Source organism: Loxodonta africana, chromosome 16 (genome assembly GCF_030014295.1).
Source record: "Loxodonta africana isolate mLoxAfr1 chromosome 16, mLoxAfr1.hap2, whole genome shotgun sequence".
Taxonomy (NCBI): Eukaryota; Metazoa; Chordata; class Mammalia; order Proboscidea; family Elephantidae; genus Loxodonta; species Loxodonta africana.
Window position 1 is genome coordinate 10941663 of NC_087357.1, and position 18562 is coordinate 10960224.

An 18562-nucleotide genomic window follows, 5' to 3' on the forward strand; every position below is an offset into this window, starting at 1 on the left:
CAGCTGCTCCTTGGAAACACTCTGGAGCAGTTCTACTCTGTCCTCTAGGGTCGCTATGAGTCGGAATTGACTCAGAGGCACTGGGTATGTATGTATCTGCATGTACAAAAAAAAATCTCTGCTGAGATTTTGATTGGAATTGAGCCAAGTCTGTAATGTGAGGAGAAGTGTCATCTTTACTCTTAAGTTTTCTAACCCATGAACATGGTATATCTCTTCATTATTTAGGTTTTGTTTGATTTCTTTCATCAGCACTTTGTGTTTTTTAGCATACAGATCCTGTTCATATTTTTTAGGTTTATGTCTTTGTATTTATTTATTTATTCTTGGAGCTATTTTAATGGCATTGCTTTTTGAAATTAAGTTTCCAATTGTTTATTGCTAGAAGTAGGATTGATTTTTATGTGTTGATCTTGTATCCTGCAACTGTGCTGATTAGTTCTGCAACTTTTTTAGTGGATTCCCTGGCATTCTTTATGTAGACAATCATGCCATCTGTGAATATGGGCAGTTTTATTTCTTCCTTTCCTATCTGTATATCTTTTATTTCTTTTTCTTTCCTAGTTACACTAGATACCCTTTATCAGGTTGAGGAAGTTCCTTTCCAGTTCTATAATCATGTTGAATTTCGTCTTTGTTTTTTTTTCTTGAATCGATACGATCATGAGGTTTCTTTTCTTTAGACTATTAATGTGATAGATTATATTGAGTAACTTTCAAATATTGAACCAACATTGAATACCCAGTATAAAACCCATTTGGTCATAGAGTTACTCTGTTTCTGTATTACTGAATTCAGTTTGTTCATATTTTGTCAAGGATTTTTGCATCTGTGTTCATGAGGGATATTGGTCTGTTTGTTGTTTGACTTTCTTGTACTGTCTTTGTTTAGTTTTGGTCCCAGAGCAGTACTGTCCACATCAAATGGGTTGGGAAGTATTTCTTCTCATATCTTTTGAAGCTTGAGTAGAATTGGTGTTATTTCTTCTTGAAACTTTGGGTAGGACTTGCCAGTGAAACTGTTTAGCCTGGAAATTTCTTCTTCTGGAGGCTTTTAATATGAATTCAATTTCTTTAGCAGTTAACAAGCTATTCTGGTTATCTTTTTTCATTTTTGTGAGTTTGGGTAGTTTGTGGTTTTTGAGGAATTGGTCCATTTTGTAATGTAATGTCCATAGAGTTCTATTATGATCCTTTTAATATCTGTGGGGTCCGTAGTGATAGTCCCCTCTTTCATTCCCAAAATTGCTAATTTGTGTCTTCTTTTTTCTTTGTCATGCATGCTAGAGATTTATTTTTTTTATCTTAGAACCATCTCTTGTTTTCATTGACTTTCTCTATATTCTGTTTTCACTTTCATTGAATTGTGTCCTTTTTAAAATTATTCTTTCTTTCATAGTTCTTCATTGTTGTTATTAGATGTCATTGAGTCTGTTCCTACTCATAGCAATCATATGTACAACTGAATGAAACAGTGCCTGGTGCTGTGCCATCCTCACAGTCATTGCTACATTTGAGCTCATTGTTGCATACTTCTTGCTTTTAGTTTATTTTTCTCCACTGTTTTTAGTTTCTTAAATTTAAAACTTAGTTTATTGATTTGAGACCTTTCCAACATAAATATTTAACGCTATAAATGCGGTACATTTTCCTTTAAGTACTGCAGTATCCCACAAATTTTGATGTTTTGTATTTACTTTCATTCAGTTCAAAATATTTTCTAATTTTACTTGAGACTTCCTTTTAGTCCATGCATTATTTAGAGTTCTGTTTAATTTCCAAGTATTGGAAATTTTTCTGTTATCTTCCTGTTATGGTATTACTAGTTTAATTTGATTATGTTCAGAGAACATACTTACGATGATTTCAGTTCTTTTAAATTTCTTAAGGTTTGTTTTATGACCCAAGATATGGTTTATCGCGGTGAATGTCTCGTATGCACTAGAAAAAAAATGTGTATTCTGGTCTGTGAATGTTAATTAAATCTGGTTGTTTCATAGCTAGCGTTGTTCAGTTCTTCTATATATCTCTGCTGATTTTCTGACTAGTGGTTCTATCAGTTACCAAGAGAGGAGTTTTGATGTGTCTAACTATAATTGTGCTAATGAGGAACCTTTACATAGATCAAAAGGCAGTTATTCGGACAGAACAAGGGGATACTGATAGGTTTAAAGTCAGGCAAGGTGTGCGCCAGGGTTGTATTCTTTCACCAATACCTATTCAATCTGTATGCTGAGCTAATAATACGAGAAGCTGGACTATATGAGGAAGAACAGGCCATCAGGATTAGAGGAAAACTCATTAACAACCTGTGTTACGGAGATGACACAACCATGCTTGCTGAAAGTGAAGACGACTCGAAGGACTTACTAATGAAGATCAAAGACCACAGCCTTCAGTATGGATTGCACCTCAGCATAACAAAAATCCTCACAACTGGACCAATGAGCAACATCATGATAAACAGAGAAAAGATTGAAGTTGTCAAGGATTTCATTTTACTTGGATCCACTATCAACAGCCATGGAAGCAGCAGTCAAGAAATCAGAAGATTCATTGCATTGGGTAAATCTGCTGCAAAGGACCTCTTTAAAGTGTTGAAGAGCAAATATGTCACCTTGAAGACTAAGGTGCGCCTGACACAAGCCATGGTATTTTCAATGGCATCATATGCATGTGAAAGCTGGACAATGAATAAGGAAGACCAAAGAAGAATTGACGCCTTTGAATTGTGGTGTTGGCAAAGAATATTGAATATACCATGGACTGCCAGAAGAATGAAAAATCTGTCTTGGAAGAAGTACAACCAGAATGCTCCTTAGAAGCAAGGATGGCGAGACTGCATCTTATATACGTGTTATCAGGAGGGATCAGTCTCTGGAGAAGGACATCATGTCTGGCAAAGTACAGGGTCAGCAGAAAAGAGGAAGACCCTCAACGAGGTGGATTGACACAGTGGCTGCAAGAATGGGCTCAAGCATAACAACAATTGTAAGAATGGTGCAGGACCGGGTAGTGTTTCATTCTGTTGTGCATAGGGTCGCTATGAGTTGGAACTGATTCGATGGCACCTAACAACAATAACAACTATAATTGTGGATTTGTTTATTTTACCTTTTATTTCTGTCGTTTTTTGCTTAAGATATTTTGAAGCTCAATTATTAAAAAAAAAAAAAAATTTTAGGTACATACATATTATTTTTTAATTTTTTTGGTGAATTGACTCTTATTTTTCTTCTTTTTTTAAAAATTATGCTTTAAATGAAAGTTTACAATTCAAGTCAATTTCTCATACAAAGCTTATACACACAATGTTATGTGACCCTAGTTGCTCTCCCTACAATGTGACAGCACACTCCTCTCCACCCTGTATTTCCTGTGTCCATTCAATCAGCTCCTCTCCCCCTCTGCCTTCTCATCTCATCTCCAGACAGGCACTCCCCACTTAGTCTCATGTGTCCACTTGAGCTAAGAAGCACACTCTTCACCGGTATCATTTTATATAGTCCAGTCTAATCTTTGTCTGAAGAGTTGGCTTCGGGAATGGTTTTAGTTTTGGACTAACAGAGAGTCTGGGGCCATAACCTCTGGGGTCCTGCCAGTCTCAGACCGTTAAGTCTGGTCTTTTTACTAGAATTTGACTTCTGCACCCCACTTTCCTTCTGCTCCATCAGGGACTCTTTGCTGTGTTCCCTGTCAGGGCAGTCATTGGTGGTAGCCAGGCACCATCTAGTTCTTCTGGTCTCAGGCTGATGGAGTCTCTGATTTATGTGGCCCTTTGTCTCTTGGGCTAATATTTTCCTTGTGTCTTTTGGTGTCCTTCATTCTCTTTTGCTCCAGGTGGGCTGGGACCAATTGATGCATCTTAGATAGCTGCTTGCTAGCTTTTAAGACCCCAGATACCACTCACCAAAGTAGGATGCAGAACATTTTCTTAATAAACTTTCTTATGCTGATTGACCTAGATGTCCCCTGAAGTCATGGTCCCCAGACCCTTGCCCCTGCTACTCTGTCCCTCGAAGTGTTTGATTGTATTCAGGAAACTTCTTATCTTTTGGTTTAGTCCAGTTGTACTGACTTCCCCTGTATTGTGTGTTGTCCTTCCCTTCACCTAAAATAATTCTTGTCTACTATCTAGTGAATACTCTTCTCCCTCCCCCTCCACCCTCGTAACCATCAAAGAATGTTTTCTTTTGTGTTTAAACCTTTTCTTGAGTTCTTATAATAGTGGTTTCAGACGATATTTTCCTTTTGTGACTGACTGATTTCACTCAGCATAATGCCTTCCAGATTCATCCATGTTATGAGGTGTTTCATGGATTCATCGTTGTTCGTTACCGTTTCATAGTATTCCATTGTGTAAATATACCATAATTTGTTTATCCATTCATCCATTGATGGGCACCTAGGTCGTTTCCATCTTTTTGCTATTGTAAACACTGCTACAGTGAACGTGGATGTACATACATATCTATTTGTGTGAGGGCCCTTATTTCTCTAGGATATATTCCAAGGAGTGGGATTGCTGAATCAGATGGTAGTTCTATTTCTAGCTTTTTAAGGAAGCGCCAAATTGATTTCCAATGTGGTAGTACCATTTTACATTCCCACCAGCAGTGTATAGGTGTTCCAGTCTTTGCACAACCTGTCCAGCATTTATTATTTTGTGTTTTTTTTGCATTAATGCCAGCCTTGTTGGAGTGAGATGGTATCTCATTGTAGTTTTGATTTGCATTTTTCTAATGGCTAATGATCGTGAGCATTTCCACTTGTATTTCTTAGCTGCCTGAATGTCTTTAGTGAAGTGCCTGTTCAGATCCTTCTTTTTTTATTGTATAATGCTCCTCTTTTCCTCTGGTAATTTTTATTTCCTTTGAACTTTATTTTGATGTTTATAATAAAGCTACTTCAGCTTTCTTTTTCTTTTTTAAATTGAGATATAATTCACTTATAAAATTCACCCTTTTAAGGTATACGATTTATGGTTTTTAGTATAGTCTCAGAGTTGTGCAACAATTACAACTATCTAATTCCAGAAATTTTATCACCCTCTCCCTAAAAACCCCATACCCATCAGCAGTTGCTCTGTGTTCCCCCTACGCTTTAGGCTCTGTCAACCACTAATCTACTTTCTGTCTGTATGGATTTCCGTATTCTGAATGTTTCATATAATGAAACCATGCAATACATGGCCCCTTGCATCTGGCTTTTTTCGCTTAGCGTAACGTTTTCAGCGTTCATCCCCGTCCTGGCATGTATCAGCACTTGGTTCCTTTTTTTTTTTTTTTAATTAACTTTTATTAAGCTTCAAGTGAACATTTACAATTCCAATCAGTCTGTCACGTGTAAGTTTACATACATCTTACTCCCTTCTCCCACTTGCTCTCCCCCATTGAGTCAGCCCTTTCAGTCTCTCGTTTCGTGCCAATTTTGCCGTCTTCCCTCTCTCTCTATCTTCCCATCCCCCCTCCAGTCAAGAGTTGCCAACACACTCTCCAGTGTCCACCTGATTTAATTAGCTCACTCTTCATCAGCATCTCTCTCCCCGCCACTGACCAGTCCCTTTCATGTCTGATGAGTTGTCTTCGGGGATGGTTCCTGTCCTGTGCCAACAGAAGGTCTGGGGAGCATTGCCGCTGGGATTCCTCTAGTCGCAGTCAGACCATTAAGTATGGTCTTTTTATGAGAATTTGGGGTCTGTATCCCACTGATCTCCTGCTCCCTCAGGAGTTCTCTGTTGTGCTCCCTGTCAGGGCAGTCATCAATTGTGGCCGGGCACCAACTAGTTCTTCTGGTCTCAGGATGATGTAGGTCTCTGGTTCATGTGGCCCTTTCTGTTTCTTGGGTTCTTAGTTGTTGTGTGACGTTGGTGTTCTTCATTTTCCTTTGCTCCAGGTGGGTTGAGACCAACTGATGTATCTTAGATGGCCGCTTGTTAGCATTTAGGACCCCAGATGCCACATTTCAAAGTGGGATGCAGAATGTTTTCATAATAGAATTATTTTGCCAATTGACTTAGAAGTCCCCTCAAACCATGTTCCCCAGACCCCCGCCCTTGCTCCGCTGACCTTTGAAGCATTCATTTTATCCCGGAAACCTCTTTGCTTTTAGTCCAGTCCAATTGGACTGACCTTCCTTGTATTGAGTGTTGTCTTTCCCTTCACCCAAAGCAGTTCTTATCTACTGATTGATCAATAAAAAACCCTCTCCCTCCCTCCCTCCCTCCCCCCTTCGTAATGGTTCCTTTTTATGGATGAATAACATTCCATTGTAGGATACACTCCATTTTGCTTATCCATTCATTGTGCGATAGACATTTAGGTGGTTTTTTGGCTATTAAGAAAAATGCTGCTATGAACATTAATGTGCAAGTTTTTGTGAGGACATATGTTTTCGCGTTATCCTTTAATTCCTGAATGATATTTTTGCTGGATATGGAATTGTAGGTTGACTGTTCTTTTCTCTCAGTACACTAAAAATATGTGCTGCTTCTTTTTGACTGCAGTGGTTTCTGATGAGAAATCCACAGTCATTTGAAATGTTTTTTGTATAAGTAATGTGTCATTTTCCTCTGGATGCTTTCAAGATTTTTCTTTGTCTTTAGTGTTTAGCAGTTTGTGATATGCTGATGCATGGATTTTTTTTTGTGTTTATCCTATCTAGGGTTTTTTAAGCTTCTTGAATCTTGAGGCTTATTTCTTTTTACCAAATATAGGGTAGCTACAGTTTTTATTTCTTCAGATATTTTTTCTGCATCACGTTCTCCTCTCCTTTTGGGAGTCTCTTGATATGAATGTTAGAACATTTGTATTGCCCCAGAGGTCCCTGAGTATCTGTTCTTTTTTTTTTTTTTGGTCAGTTAATTTTTCTCACTGTCATTTAGATTGAATAATTTCTATTGATCTATCTTCAAGGTCACTGACTTTTTCCTTTGTCATCTTCATTTTGCTATCGAGTCCATACATTAAAATTGGTTGATATGTTTTTTAAGGCTCTTTTAGTTTCTCCCTCCACTTTTTCTTTTTTGAACTTTGAAATTTATTTGTTGTAGAAAGTACATTTGTATGTCCCAGAGGTCCTGTTCTTTCTTTTTTTTTTTTTGTCAGTGGTGGTTTTTTCATTGTGTTCAGTTTGTATAATTTCTACTGATAAATTTCATTTCTCCTAAAGGTTTTCTACAGTGTGGATTTTGCTATTTGCATCTTTATAGTATTTAATATGTTTTATGTCCCCTATATTTTATGTAAGTTGGGTGTTAGGTTTAAAATAAGGGGCAGCAAACTAAAGACTGCAGTTCAAACCTGGGCCTCTACATGTTTTTATAAATGTTTATTGGAATACAGCATGCCGTTGATTTACATACTATCTATGGCTGCTTACATGCCGCCATGGCAGAGTTGAGTAGTTGTAACGGGCTCGCAAAGCCTAAAACATTTACCCTCTTGTCCTTTACAAGAAAATGTTTGCTGACCTCTGATCTAGAGATTTGATCAAAGCCAGTATCTTCTTGTTTGTTTGCTTTTAAAAAGTATTTTTTTTTTTTTTTTGTAAATTTAATAGATGGTGGTGTGTATTGTTTGGTTGTCCATCATTTTGTGATGTTAGGAGTTGTTGATGATCATTGCCTATATTCATTACATTTTCATTGATCCTTCCTTTTTTATAAATATTTTGCTGGGTATATACTTTAGTATTGGCAGTTTTTTTTATTTTTTTTCATTTTGTTCTGGCTTCCATTCTTATAACTTATTGTCAGCTGTCAGTCTTATTATTGGTCTTTTGAAAGTAATATGACCCTCTGTGCCTAACCTCATTCCACAGTCCCTGGATGCTTTTGAGATATGTCTGTTTTTTGTTTAGCTATGCCATCGTATACTACGATGTGCCTGAGTATGGTTGTATAGTGCGTCTTGAATCTGTAGATTGGAGCCCTTTGTCAATATTGGAAAATTTTCAGCCATGTGCTCTTTTCTGTTCTATTCTCAATTCCTCTCCTCCTATGATTCCTAGTATATATAATGTCTGTTATGCTCTTTCCTGTTTTTAATTTTTCATGCTTTCATCATTCTGTGCTTAACTGGGATATTTTCTTCTGACCTTTCCTTCAACTCACTAATTCTTTTTGTTTGATGTGTCTAGTCTACTATTAAGCTTGTCCTTTGATCTTCTTAATTTAGTTATTGTTTATTTTAGTTCTGTTATTAATTTGGTTCTTTGTTACAATGTGTAGCTCTCTGCCAGAAGTCTCCAACTTGTCATTTATATCAGTTGTTTTAAAGTCTGTTCTTGATAATTGCATTATTTGGATCTCCTATGGGTCTATTTCTAATGTTAGTTTTTCCCCCCTTGGTTTTTGGTTCTTTTCTTTAATGCTTGTTTATTTTTTTACTGAGGGTCCAAAATTGAATATGAAATTGTTGGAGATAGTTTGAGTCTCTGAATGGTTGTTCTAGAGAGATTTCTGTACATTGTACTGAAAAAATAAACAGGCATGGGAGAAGAGGGGGATTAATAAGAGTCGATTAAGAGAATCATCTGCATTCTAGGTCTAATAGAGAAGGAATTTGGGGGGAAACTGGGAGAAAATGAAGATCCAGAAGAATAGGGAGTAAGACAGCTAAATGAATTGTAGGTTGGAATTTTAAAAAATTAGACTTTAAAATTAAAAAGAAAAACAATCCAAGGGGGCATAATGCCCTGTGAGTAATAATTAGTATAAGTGTTACTTGAGTTTAGATTAGGAATCAGTCACTTAGGGTTGAAAAGTCTAGGTAAGTCTTCATAGATAGGGTAGGACTAAGTCATGTTTTGAAAGAAGTAACCACCTAGTAAATGGTGAAGAGCAGAGAGGGCATTTTAGGGTACACTGTAATTTGTAACTTGAAATTACTTTTGGCCTGATTGGTCTAAAAATGTTCAGCATAGTGGGGGATGAGGTGAAGACCAGAAGCTACCATGCTTTGTCACAGGCTCCACACATCCTAGTTGGGCTCATACATGGTCAACAGCTAGGACGAGAGGTTTCCTCTCAGCGCTCTTAAGTCCAGTGAGCTTTCTGTAAATTTTTGGGGATATTAATACCCGCCCAGCCTATTTCATAGGTTTTTTGTAAAGATCTAGTGAAATGTATGAAATATTTAAAAAACCAGAAAGTACTATTCAAATAGCTGTTGAAGAGTTGCGTAATTTATACTTAAACTGAAGGAAAAGTTTTTTATCAGAACTTACTACTTATGCATATAACTTCATTGTGTTAAGTAAAACTTAACAAGTTTATATGTGAATTGGAGCATATCAGCATCAGTACTTAGTACTACTGCCTGAGGGCTTATGCATATATTTTTATTATCTTTGAGAAGATAAATTTCCTTTTGAAAAAGAAATCAAATATTTTAAAAGCAAATGAATTGCCACATTATATAAATTTAAACTTGGTTTCTGTTTGGATTCTGCAATAAAATTTAAACATTGTAGATTATTGGATATTATATGTCATTTGATCTAAAACAAAAATAAAACATCCCAAGCCCTAAAGGAATATTATAATTCATAGGCAAAAATTATATTAAAAATTTATTTAAACTAAAAAATTATTTTTCTGTCTCTAGGCAAAGTTTGGTTTTTCTAATATTACTGGAATCGATTACTCTCCTTCTGCAATACAACTCTCTGGAAGTATTATAGAGAGAGAAGGTTTATCTAACATTAAGTTGAAGGTAACTATATTATTACTGTTACTCTTTATTTCTAAATAAAAGTCATAAAGTTTAAGTGTTCCTAAAGTCTGTTAATTTGCTGACATCTTTTGAACTCATATAAATTAAGGATGAGTCAGAAATAATCCAAACTGAAACATTTTTAAGTAACTGGGAATTTTTAGTCTAGTCAGTTTTGGGGGAAGCTGTTTTCTGTGCATGAGTGTCTACGCTATCTCTCTCCTTCCTTCTCTGTTCCCTCCCTCCCTCCCTTTTTCTTCTTCCTCCTTTCCCTCCTTTTCTCCTTTCTCTTCTTCCTCTCCTTTACCCTCTTCCCTTTTCTCTTCTCCTCTTGCCTTAGCTCTTTCTCATTCTCTCATGCCTGCAAACACACACGAATAGTACCCAACTATGGGTACTATGGATTAACCAGATAAAAAAAGCTGTAAAAGCAGAGAGTGGTATAATGCCACTGAAGATTACTTAGTTTATTTTGTGCCCTAATATCTGTGAGGCCTCCTAGCAGCCTCCTATCCGTTTAGCTGTCTCACTGCGTATTCTTCTCAGGTGCCCTGATGGCGCAGCAGTTAAGAGCTTGGCCTAATAGGTCTGCTGCTAACCAAAAGGTTGGCAGTTCGAATCCACCAGCTGCCCTTTGGACACGCTATGGGGCAGTTCTCCTCTGTCCTATCATGTCACTATGAGTCGGAATCGACCTGACGGCAGTGGGTCTGATTTTTTTGGTTTAATATCTGTGAGGAGATGATGACTCCTAAACTTGTATTTCTAGCTCAGGCTTCTACTTGGAGGTCTCGAATCATATAAATGACTCTTCTACAGTTCCCCTGGGAGACTTAATAGTTTCTCAACTTACGTAATCAGTCTAAAATAAAACTCCTGGTTTCCTCCTCAAACCTGCTTGCTGGTCTTTCCCTCTCTCTTACTGACACTGCCATTCACTTTTCAAAACCCATGGAACAATCCTTGATTCCTCTCTTTCATTTAAATCCTATATCCTTCTGTTGTTGTTTTTTTTAATTGTGGTAAATATGAGTGTAACAAAACTTTTGCAGTTTCAACAGTCTTCACATATGCAATTCGGTGACATCAATTATGTTTATCACATTGTTCATCTCTCGTAACCGCTCCCAAATTTTTCCATCACCCTTAACAGGAACTCAGTTCTGTTGGGTTTTGTCTTCAAAGCATATGAGGAATGCAATCATTGCTTAGTATTTCCACTGCTACCTCCCATGTCCAAGCCACCATCATTTCTTGTCCAGACTACCACAGTAGCCTTTTGATTGGCCTCCCTGATCCTCTCTGCTCCTCTGCTGTCCACTTACCACTGGGCAGCCAGAGTAATCCTTTAAAATGGAAATCAGATGGTGTCGTGTCCCTGTTCACAGTTCTTCCTTGGCCTCCCCATTACGCTCAGACTAGAATCTAAACCCCCAACCCAACGTTACAAATTCTTCCTCACTTCTTACCTCTTTTCTCCCCAGTACTTGAGTTATACTGTCTTTTCTGTTCCCTGTTCTTCTGTTGTTATACCTGGTATCCTCTGCGTAGATTATCCTTGCCTCAGATTTTAGCTTGATTGCCTCATCCTTAGTATCCTTTAGATCTCTGCTTTAATACCAGTTTCTTAGAGAGGCCATTCCTGGCTGCCTTTCCAAAACTACCTTCTTCCCCGTCACTGTCTGTTTCCTTACTCTGGTTTTATTTTCTTCATAGCACTTTATCTGAAATTATTTATGTACTTAGTAGTGTTTGTCTCTTCATTTATAGAATATAAGGAATATTCTCATACAAGGACTTTTTCTGTTTTATTTACTCTCACAGTCTTACATTTCCAGTGCCTGAAAAGTATCTGCATGTAATAGGTGCCCAAGAAATACTTGTTGACTAAATGAGTGCCTTTGTACAGGCGTTTAGGATGAGGACACTTCTCCAGAGTCACCTCTTCAGAGTGATAGTTTCGTTATAGTGCTTCAAATATGATTAATACCTTGGACACAAAGGGGGCGGAACCCATCTTCAAGTGTAAATAAACATAAAATTCACATTTTTAAGTCAAACAAGATTTTTAGATGATAAACTATATAGGTGATTAAGTTTTATGAATAATCGTTAGCCAATTGCTTAATTATTTTTTTAGTAGCTTTTCAGAATTAAGTTTATTGGCAAGTTATTGTGAATATTTTACACAACTAAGGCAGGTCACTATTTCAGATGCTTATTATTTATCACTAAGTTATTGAAATTCTTAAGTGCATGATATTTATAAAACTAATTAATTACACAATTATTTAATTTCTTAAACTTTATGCCAGTCATTAGATTCATTAGTAGCATTGTAAGCTTCTGAGTTGGGGAAAAAGAACTGATTCACTGTGTTTATGTTAGTTCATGCATCTAGTAATATAAGCCAAAAATCTTATTTCAGGTGACCTGTTTGAGTCCAGATAAATTTTGTCATTTGGAATAATATGCTATACATTCTGCTTTCTGACAGAACCAGCCTTTTCATGAGCCAGGTTTCTGAGCCCCATAATGTGCTGGTACTGTTAGGCGGTACACCTGGCTTTGATTTGTTTCCACATTTGTAGAGATTTTGGAATGTCCAGGAAACACAATTAGTCTCTCTTACTAAGCTTAACTTCAGTGATCTTGGAATGAAATCCATAAAAGTTAACTATAAAGTTGAATATATGTTTATTATATGTAAAATGTCATCATAATTAATGGGTCCTCTTACCCATAACCTTTTACAGGGTGTCACTTAAATTCAGTAAGAACTGTAAACATTGTGTGTTAATTGTTCTCACGTAGATATTGATTTTTAATACAGGTGGAAGACTTTTTGAATCTTTCCACAAAGCTTTCTGGATTTCATATTTGTATTGACAAAGGGACTTTCGATGCCATAAGCCTTAATCCTGACAATGCAATAGAGAAGAGGAAGCAATATGTGAAATCTCTTTCCAGGGCGTTGAAAATAAAAGGCTTTTTTCTAATAACCTCATGTAATTGGACCAAGGAAGAGTTGCTTAATGAGTTCAGTGAAGGTAAATGGTTGTATGTTGTCCAAACACGTACTCACCTCAGGTTTAATGAGGTTAAATAGTCTTTGTGTGTGTGTGGTATAGTGCTTTACTTTTCTATTTGTGGGAATTGCCTGCTTTTCTTCTCTGTTAATGACTTTGGTAGTACTTTAACTGTATATACAGAGCACAAAGGCATAACACTGGTTGAGCTCCAGAGTCCTTTTAACATTTTTGCAAGAAGTTCTGGCAGTAAAGTACTAAAATTTTTGAGCCTGCGAAATTAAGTTCTTTATTTAAGCCATAAAACCCAAACCCATTGCCGTTGAGTCAATTCCAACTCATAGCAACCCTATAGGACAGAGTAAAACTGCCCCATAGGGTTTCCAGGGCTTTAATATTTATGGGAGTAAACTGCCACATCTTTCTCCAATAGAGCAGCTGGTGGGTTTAAACTGCCAGCCTCTCAGTTAGCAGCCAAGCGCTTTAACCACTGTGCCACCAGGGCTCCTTAAGCTGTACAATCCATTATTTAGAGAATCAAAGAAAAAAAGCACGTATATTATGCTTCTGACTTCAGTGTACTGATATAGTGGCAAATCTGTAGTAATGAAAATGAAAGTTTTTTTTAAATGCTTACATGAGGAGAGTTTTAATTTTATAGATACTTCATATGTTTTGCATGTTTCACTTAGGCATTTAGGATTTGTCTTGTTTCCAGTGTACCTAGAACGATTATTTTTTACATTGCACAGAAACATGTAGAGAATTCATAGTATGGGTAGTCCCCGACTTATGATGCATTCGAGCTCTGACAAATTGCACTTCTGACCTGTTTTAGGCTGGGTTCTCTAGAGAAGCAAAACCAGTGAAGCCTGTATATGTATATATACATATATATGTGTATGTATTTATGTGTGTATGTGTGTGTGTAGAGAGGGAGAGAGGGAAACGTTTATCTCAAGGAAATGTTCATGCAGTTGTAGAGGCTGGCAAGTCCCAAGTCTGTGGGTCAGACTGGAGGTTTCTCCTGACTCACGTAGCTGTAGAGGCTGGTGAACCCAAGATCAGCAGGTCAGACAGCAGGCTGCTGGCTCACAGGCTGTGAAGACTGACGAATCCCAAGATCAGCACGCAATACGGCAGGCCGCTGGCTCAAGTCCCAAGAACTGGAGGCCAAATGATGACAAGTTAGATTCAGGATCTAGAGCAAGCAAGCAAGCTTTAGCCAGAACATCCATATGTACATTGAATGTAGGCCACACCCTCGAGGAAACACCCCTTACAAATGATTGGCTGATCACATCAGATCACATCATGGAGGATGACTACATCATTATATAACTGCCAGACTACATCACTACATAACTATCAAACTGCATCATTATGTAACTCCCAAACTATATCATTATATAACTGCCAAACGACTGAGAATCATATCCCAGCCAACCAGCCAAGTTGACACACAATGTTAACCATCACATGACCGTTCATGCTTTTGTTTTGTTTTTTTGGTATATCTTATTAGTAATGTGTACTACATATACAGTATTGCAGTGTATAATTTGCTAATGTTGTTGTCAGGTGTTATGTTTCCAATCTCGAAGACAAAGATTGGATTTATAAAGATACCGATAATAAAAGACAATAGTAATGAAAACTGAAAAAAAAAAATGAGGTATTTGACTTATGTCACAGCCAACTTATGACAGAGTAGTCCTCTGAATTGATACCCTGTTTTAAGTTGGGGACAGCCTGTAGAAGCACTCCCTATGAATTCTTGAGGAAATCTCTGCCTTTTTCAAGATTTTAGTGCTAAGGCAGAATATTTTTTTTGGCTCGTTAGCAAAATGTAATTAGTGTTACATCTGCTACCTGGGAATATTTTGAGAATTGAGAATCCATAATCTATATAAAAAATATTTTGAGTTCTTTGGAAGACTATTCCTTGCTTATTTTAAAGAACATGTGATCTGCCCATTTATTCCTGCCTTACATAGACTTTTCTGGGAGAGCCTAACTAAGCTAAGTATTTACTTATTTTTTTTTTAGAATCCTTTTCAGATTATTATTATTCTTTTTAATTGTACCATTTGAAAATTTTATTGTGGTGAATATATATAAACATCATATGTGTAAATATATATGTGTATAACATTTACCATTTCCTCCATTTTTACGTGTACAATTCAGTGACATGTTTACCTTGTTGCACAACCATCATCATTATCCGTTTTATTATTATTATTTTTTTAAAGAATGGGAAGAATTTTCAGGCCTGAGTATTAAGTAAATAAAATGGTACTAAATACCTGGTTACATTTTGAAGGTGAGTTATCACACGCTAATGGGAATTAAACTACCTCCAGAGTACCATTGCTTCTGGCGTGCTGTTACTTACTACACTCCCCTCACCTTAAGTTTTGTTTTTGTTTTCGTAATAAGGGGACAGGCAGTAGGAGGGAGAAGACTTAGCACATGTCCATTTGTGCGCAGTCAACAGCTTTGGCAGGTTGTGTAACATAAAACTTGAAATGTTTGAGGCCTGAAATGTGAGCTCGTGGCTTCATTACTATTGCCTCTGGAATTATTATCTTTTATTTCATGCCATTAATTTTATTATCTTCCATGTTAAATGTGTTCCCTCCAGAACTGTTGAGGACATGTGTCAATCGTCTTTCCCCCTTCCTGAAGCCTGACAGTTTTCATAAATGCTCCAAGTTACACTGCGTAGGGCAAGTGCCTTTCCTGGTTTTTAAATACAGGTGGTCTCTTTTACCCCTGGAACCACCAGACAAATACATGTTTGTCTGTCTTTGATAATGAGGAACAAACTTTAGCTGATACAGAGTGCTTAAAAATTGTGTCTGTGCCTGAGAACTATTGAGTAAAACTCTAATAACTTAGGTTCAGTTTTAGAGAGTGCTACAGAATTTAAGTAAGCAAAATGTTTCAGCAGGAAAGGTTGAAGAAATAATTATATACAGTTGCAAACATGTTTTAGGCGTGAATCTCATAGAGAATGGTGTTTGGAGTTAGACACAGGACACTGAGGGCACACACTGCCACGTGTCACTGCAAAGGCTCTTGTTACTCGCTTACTCGGTCAGGACTGGCGTCTGCATTTCCTTTTGCGTGGACTAAAGCTTGCTTCACCAATCTTTTAAGGTTCTTTATGTCTTTTCCTATTTGAGACATAAATAATGCATAAAACTGTTAAAATGGATCTTGCCTTTTCACTTTGCCTTGTCATGAGTTTTGATGAGGGTTACCTGAGTCAGTTGCCAGATATTAGGGTGTTCTCATTTGACTTTATTGCAACTAAAAACTACTGCATTTCAAAGAAGAAATCTTAGTACAAAATAATCCAGATTCATTATGAAAAAAATAGAAAAAAAATCAATAACCCCAAAAGATAAGCCTGTGTATTAAAATAATTAAAATTATTCAGTATCCATCAATGGACTGCAACCACTGTTACTTTTTTGGGGTGTTACCTATCAAAATGTAATAACCTAATTCTGCAGGGTTAGTCCAGGGAGTTAAAAAATTGAATAGGCCTCGAAAATTCACACAGCTCCGTTTTCTCTGGAAAATTTTGATTATGAAATATTTTAAGCATATGTAAAAGTACACAAGACAAGTATGGGTGTGTACTTGTGTACCCACCACGGTGGCTCCATCATCCAGTATTTCAGTGTGTCATTTTATTTAAAAGACCTTTTTATTGTCCTTTTTCTAATGATCAGTTTCTAATTAGTATTTTAATACTTAGTTATTAAGATTTGGTGAATTTTGATTAAGAATATGAATTAGAATATGTAATGAAACAAAGTTGATACAGTAAAATACATCTTCCTTAACTTTTTCTTTCTGTTTACAAGAGTTTTTGAGCTCAAGGCATTGAAACTTAGAAAATACAGCACCCTCCCACCCCCACCCCCCTGGAAAAAAAAATTCTCCAAAACTAACAGCCCCTCATTGTGGGAAAGTCCATGGTTAAATTAACGTTTTAGTGAGTGACCTTCCAGCCTTATTTGTTTTATTTTTTAAAACAGCCTTATTTGTTCTATGTTATAGTTTAGGAAAATGCTACATCGTCTTAATTTGATCCTTACAAAATTACTGTGCGTTAGTTAGGGGGCATGTTCTCTGTAACCTCTTTGCATAGAAACTGAGGGTCCTGGTTAAGGTAACTTGCCCAGGCATATCTCTCACCTAGTAACTGGTGGAGCTGGGACTTGATCCCATGACTTTCAATTCTATGTTAATTTTTTTTTTTTTTTTTAACACTTTGCCACTTTGAAAGTTGCTTGTTCTTGTCCTGCCCTATCCTTCACCTTAGTTCATTTTATGTCTTGACCTTTGGTTACAAATTCATTCTTATTTCTAAGTTATTTAGCCTCTGTGTATTAAGTGCTCTTACTTGTGTGATGTGGACTGAGTTACTACAGATCAGTAAGCATTTAAAATAATGCCTGACCCATGGTGAGAGCTCAGAGCAGGTAGCTGCCTCTTAGAGCTGGATGATGGTGAAGTAGGTGAAAGGAGATGAGGAGTTGAAGGGATAGTAAACAGGAAGTGGGGGCTGGGTGGAAAGCCTCTTTTCTGCAATTTGTTTTTGGTCTTGTTTGTACCATGTTCAGTTTCAGAGGGTTTTTGGCGCATACATGCATGCCATACTCACAAAGTATAGTTAAAAAATCATAAAATGAAGTTCAGTCGCAGTTTGAAGTTTGGAATTAGAGTTTTGTAAAGGGTTAGAAAGTTAATACAAACTTGCTTTTAACTGAGATTCAGTCCCTAATGAAAGTATTTTTATTTTGTCTGACAGAATTTGAACTTTGCGAAGAACTGCCAACACCCAAGTTCAGCTTTGGTGGCAGATCTGGAAACAGTGTAGCAGCGTTGGTTTTCCAGAAAACATGAAGCTTCTCCTGGGGCAAATTCAGTTAGCTTTTTAAAGAAGCTACACATCACAGTAAACCTGACACAGAAAATGCCAGTGCAAATAATTACTTAGTAAGTACCCAGGATACACATGTTGAATGGATACAGTGGGATGTGAAAAATCATGAGCATAAAGTGGTGGGGTTTTAGAGATGACAAAGGATCATTTTAAATTTTATTTTGTATTTGAAATGTAACTATTTTTCTTTTTGATTAAAAAAATTGTGGAACAGTTCAAAACTTTAAAACAGTAAATGAATTTGCAGAAAGCATGTATTCTTGGATTTTTGTGCCTTAGTAAAGTTGAATGTAGTTATTTATAAGGACTTAACCAAACTTATTGCAGGGCCAGAATAGCATACAAAACAACTTCCTTAGTGTTTCATTAGACTATTTAGGAAACGTAACAAGAAACACTGTTTTGGGTTAAATATTGGTAATGGTGTTTTTTTTTTTTTTTTTTAATTTGGGAAAACCCCCTGGCCTTCAAGTCTATAATTAAGCAAAATCAGAAAAATGTATCAGTTGATCAAGAAATATTTACTGAGCCCATACTGTGTGGCTGATGGTCTTCTACACACTGTGAGGGATAAACAGGAAATAGAAGGAAAGGGGACCAGCAGATAGTGCTATATGCTAGCACCATGTTAGGTTATGTTGTATTAAATCACTGAATCCTTCCAGTATCACCTTGAAGTCTGTATTACTTACCCCTGCTCTGCGTATAAGAAAACTGAGGCTGAGAGAAGTAAAGTCACTTTTACAAGGTCAAACAGCTATTTAGGGTTGAGCCAGGATTCCTATTGGGGTCTATTTGGCTCTGAAACCTATAGCATATTCTGCCTCCCAGGTGCATGGCGTTTACAGTTC

General features: G+C 36.8%; 1 protein-coding gene across 9 annotated transcripts in view; it reads left to right on the forward strand.

Annotated features, from left to right (window-relative positions):
• Positions 1-18562, forward strand: part of EEF1AKMT2 (EEF1A lysine methyltransferase 2) — an 80722-nt gene that overhangs the window by 11335 nt on the left and 50825 nt on the right. For 5 of the 9 annotated variants that reach the window (XM_064269203.1, XM_064269202.1, XM_064269205.1 and 2 more), the window contains 3 exons: positions 9609-9716; positions 12550-12766; positions 17577-17764. In XM_064269203.1, coding sequence (XP_064125273.1) covers positions 9609-9716; positions 12550-12766; positions 17577-17671 — 420 coding nt within the window. In that variant the 3' untranslated portion in view covers positions 17672-17764. Of the gene's footprint in view, positions 1-9608; positions 9717-12549; positions 12767-17576; positions 18141-18562 lie in introns of those variants that run through there. The other 4 variants (XM_064269208.1, XM_064269209.1, XM_064269210.1 and 1 more) reach the window with 2 other exon arrangements.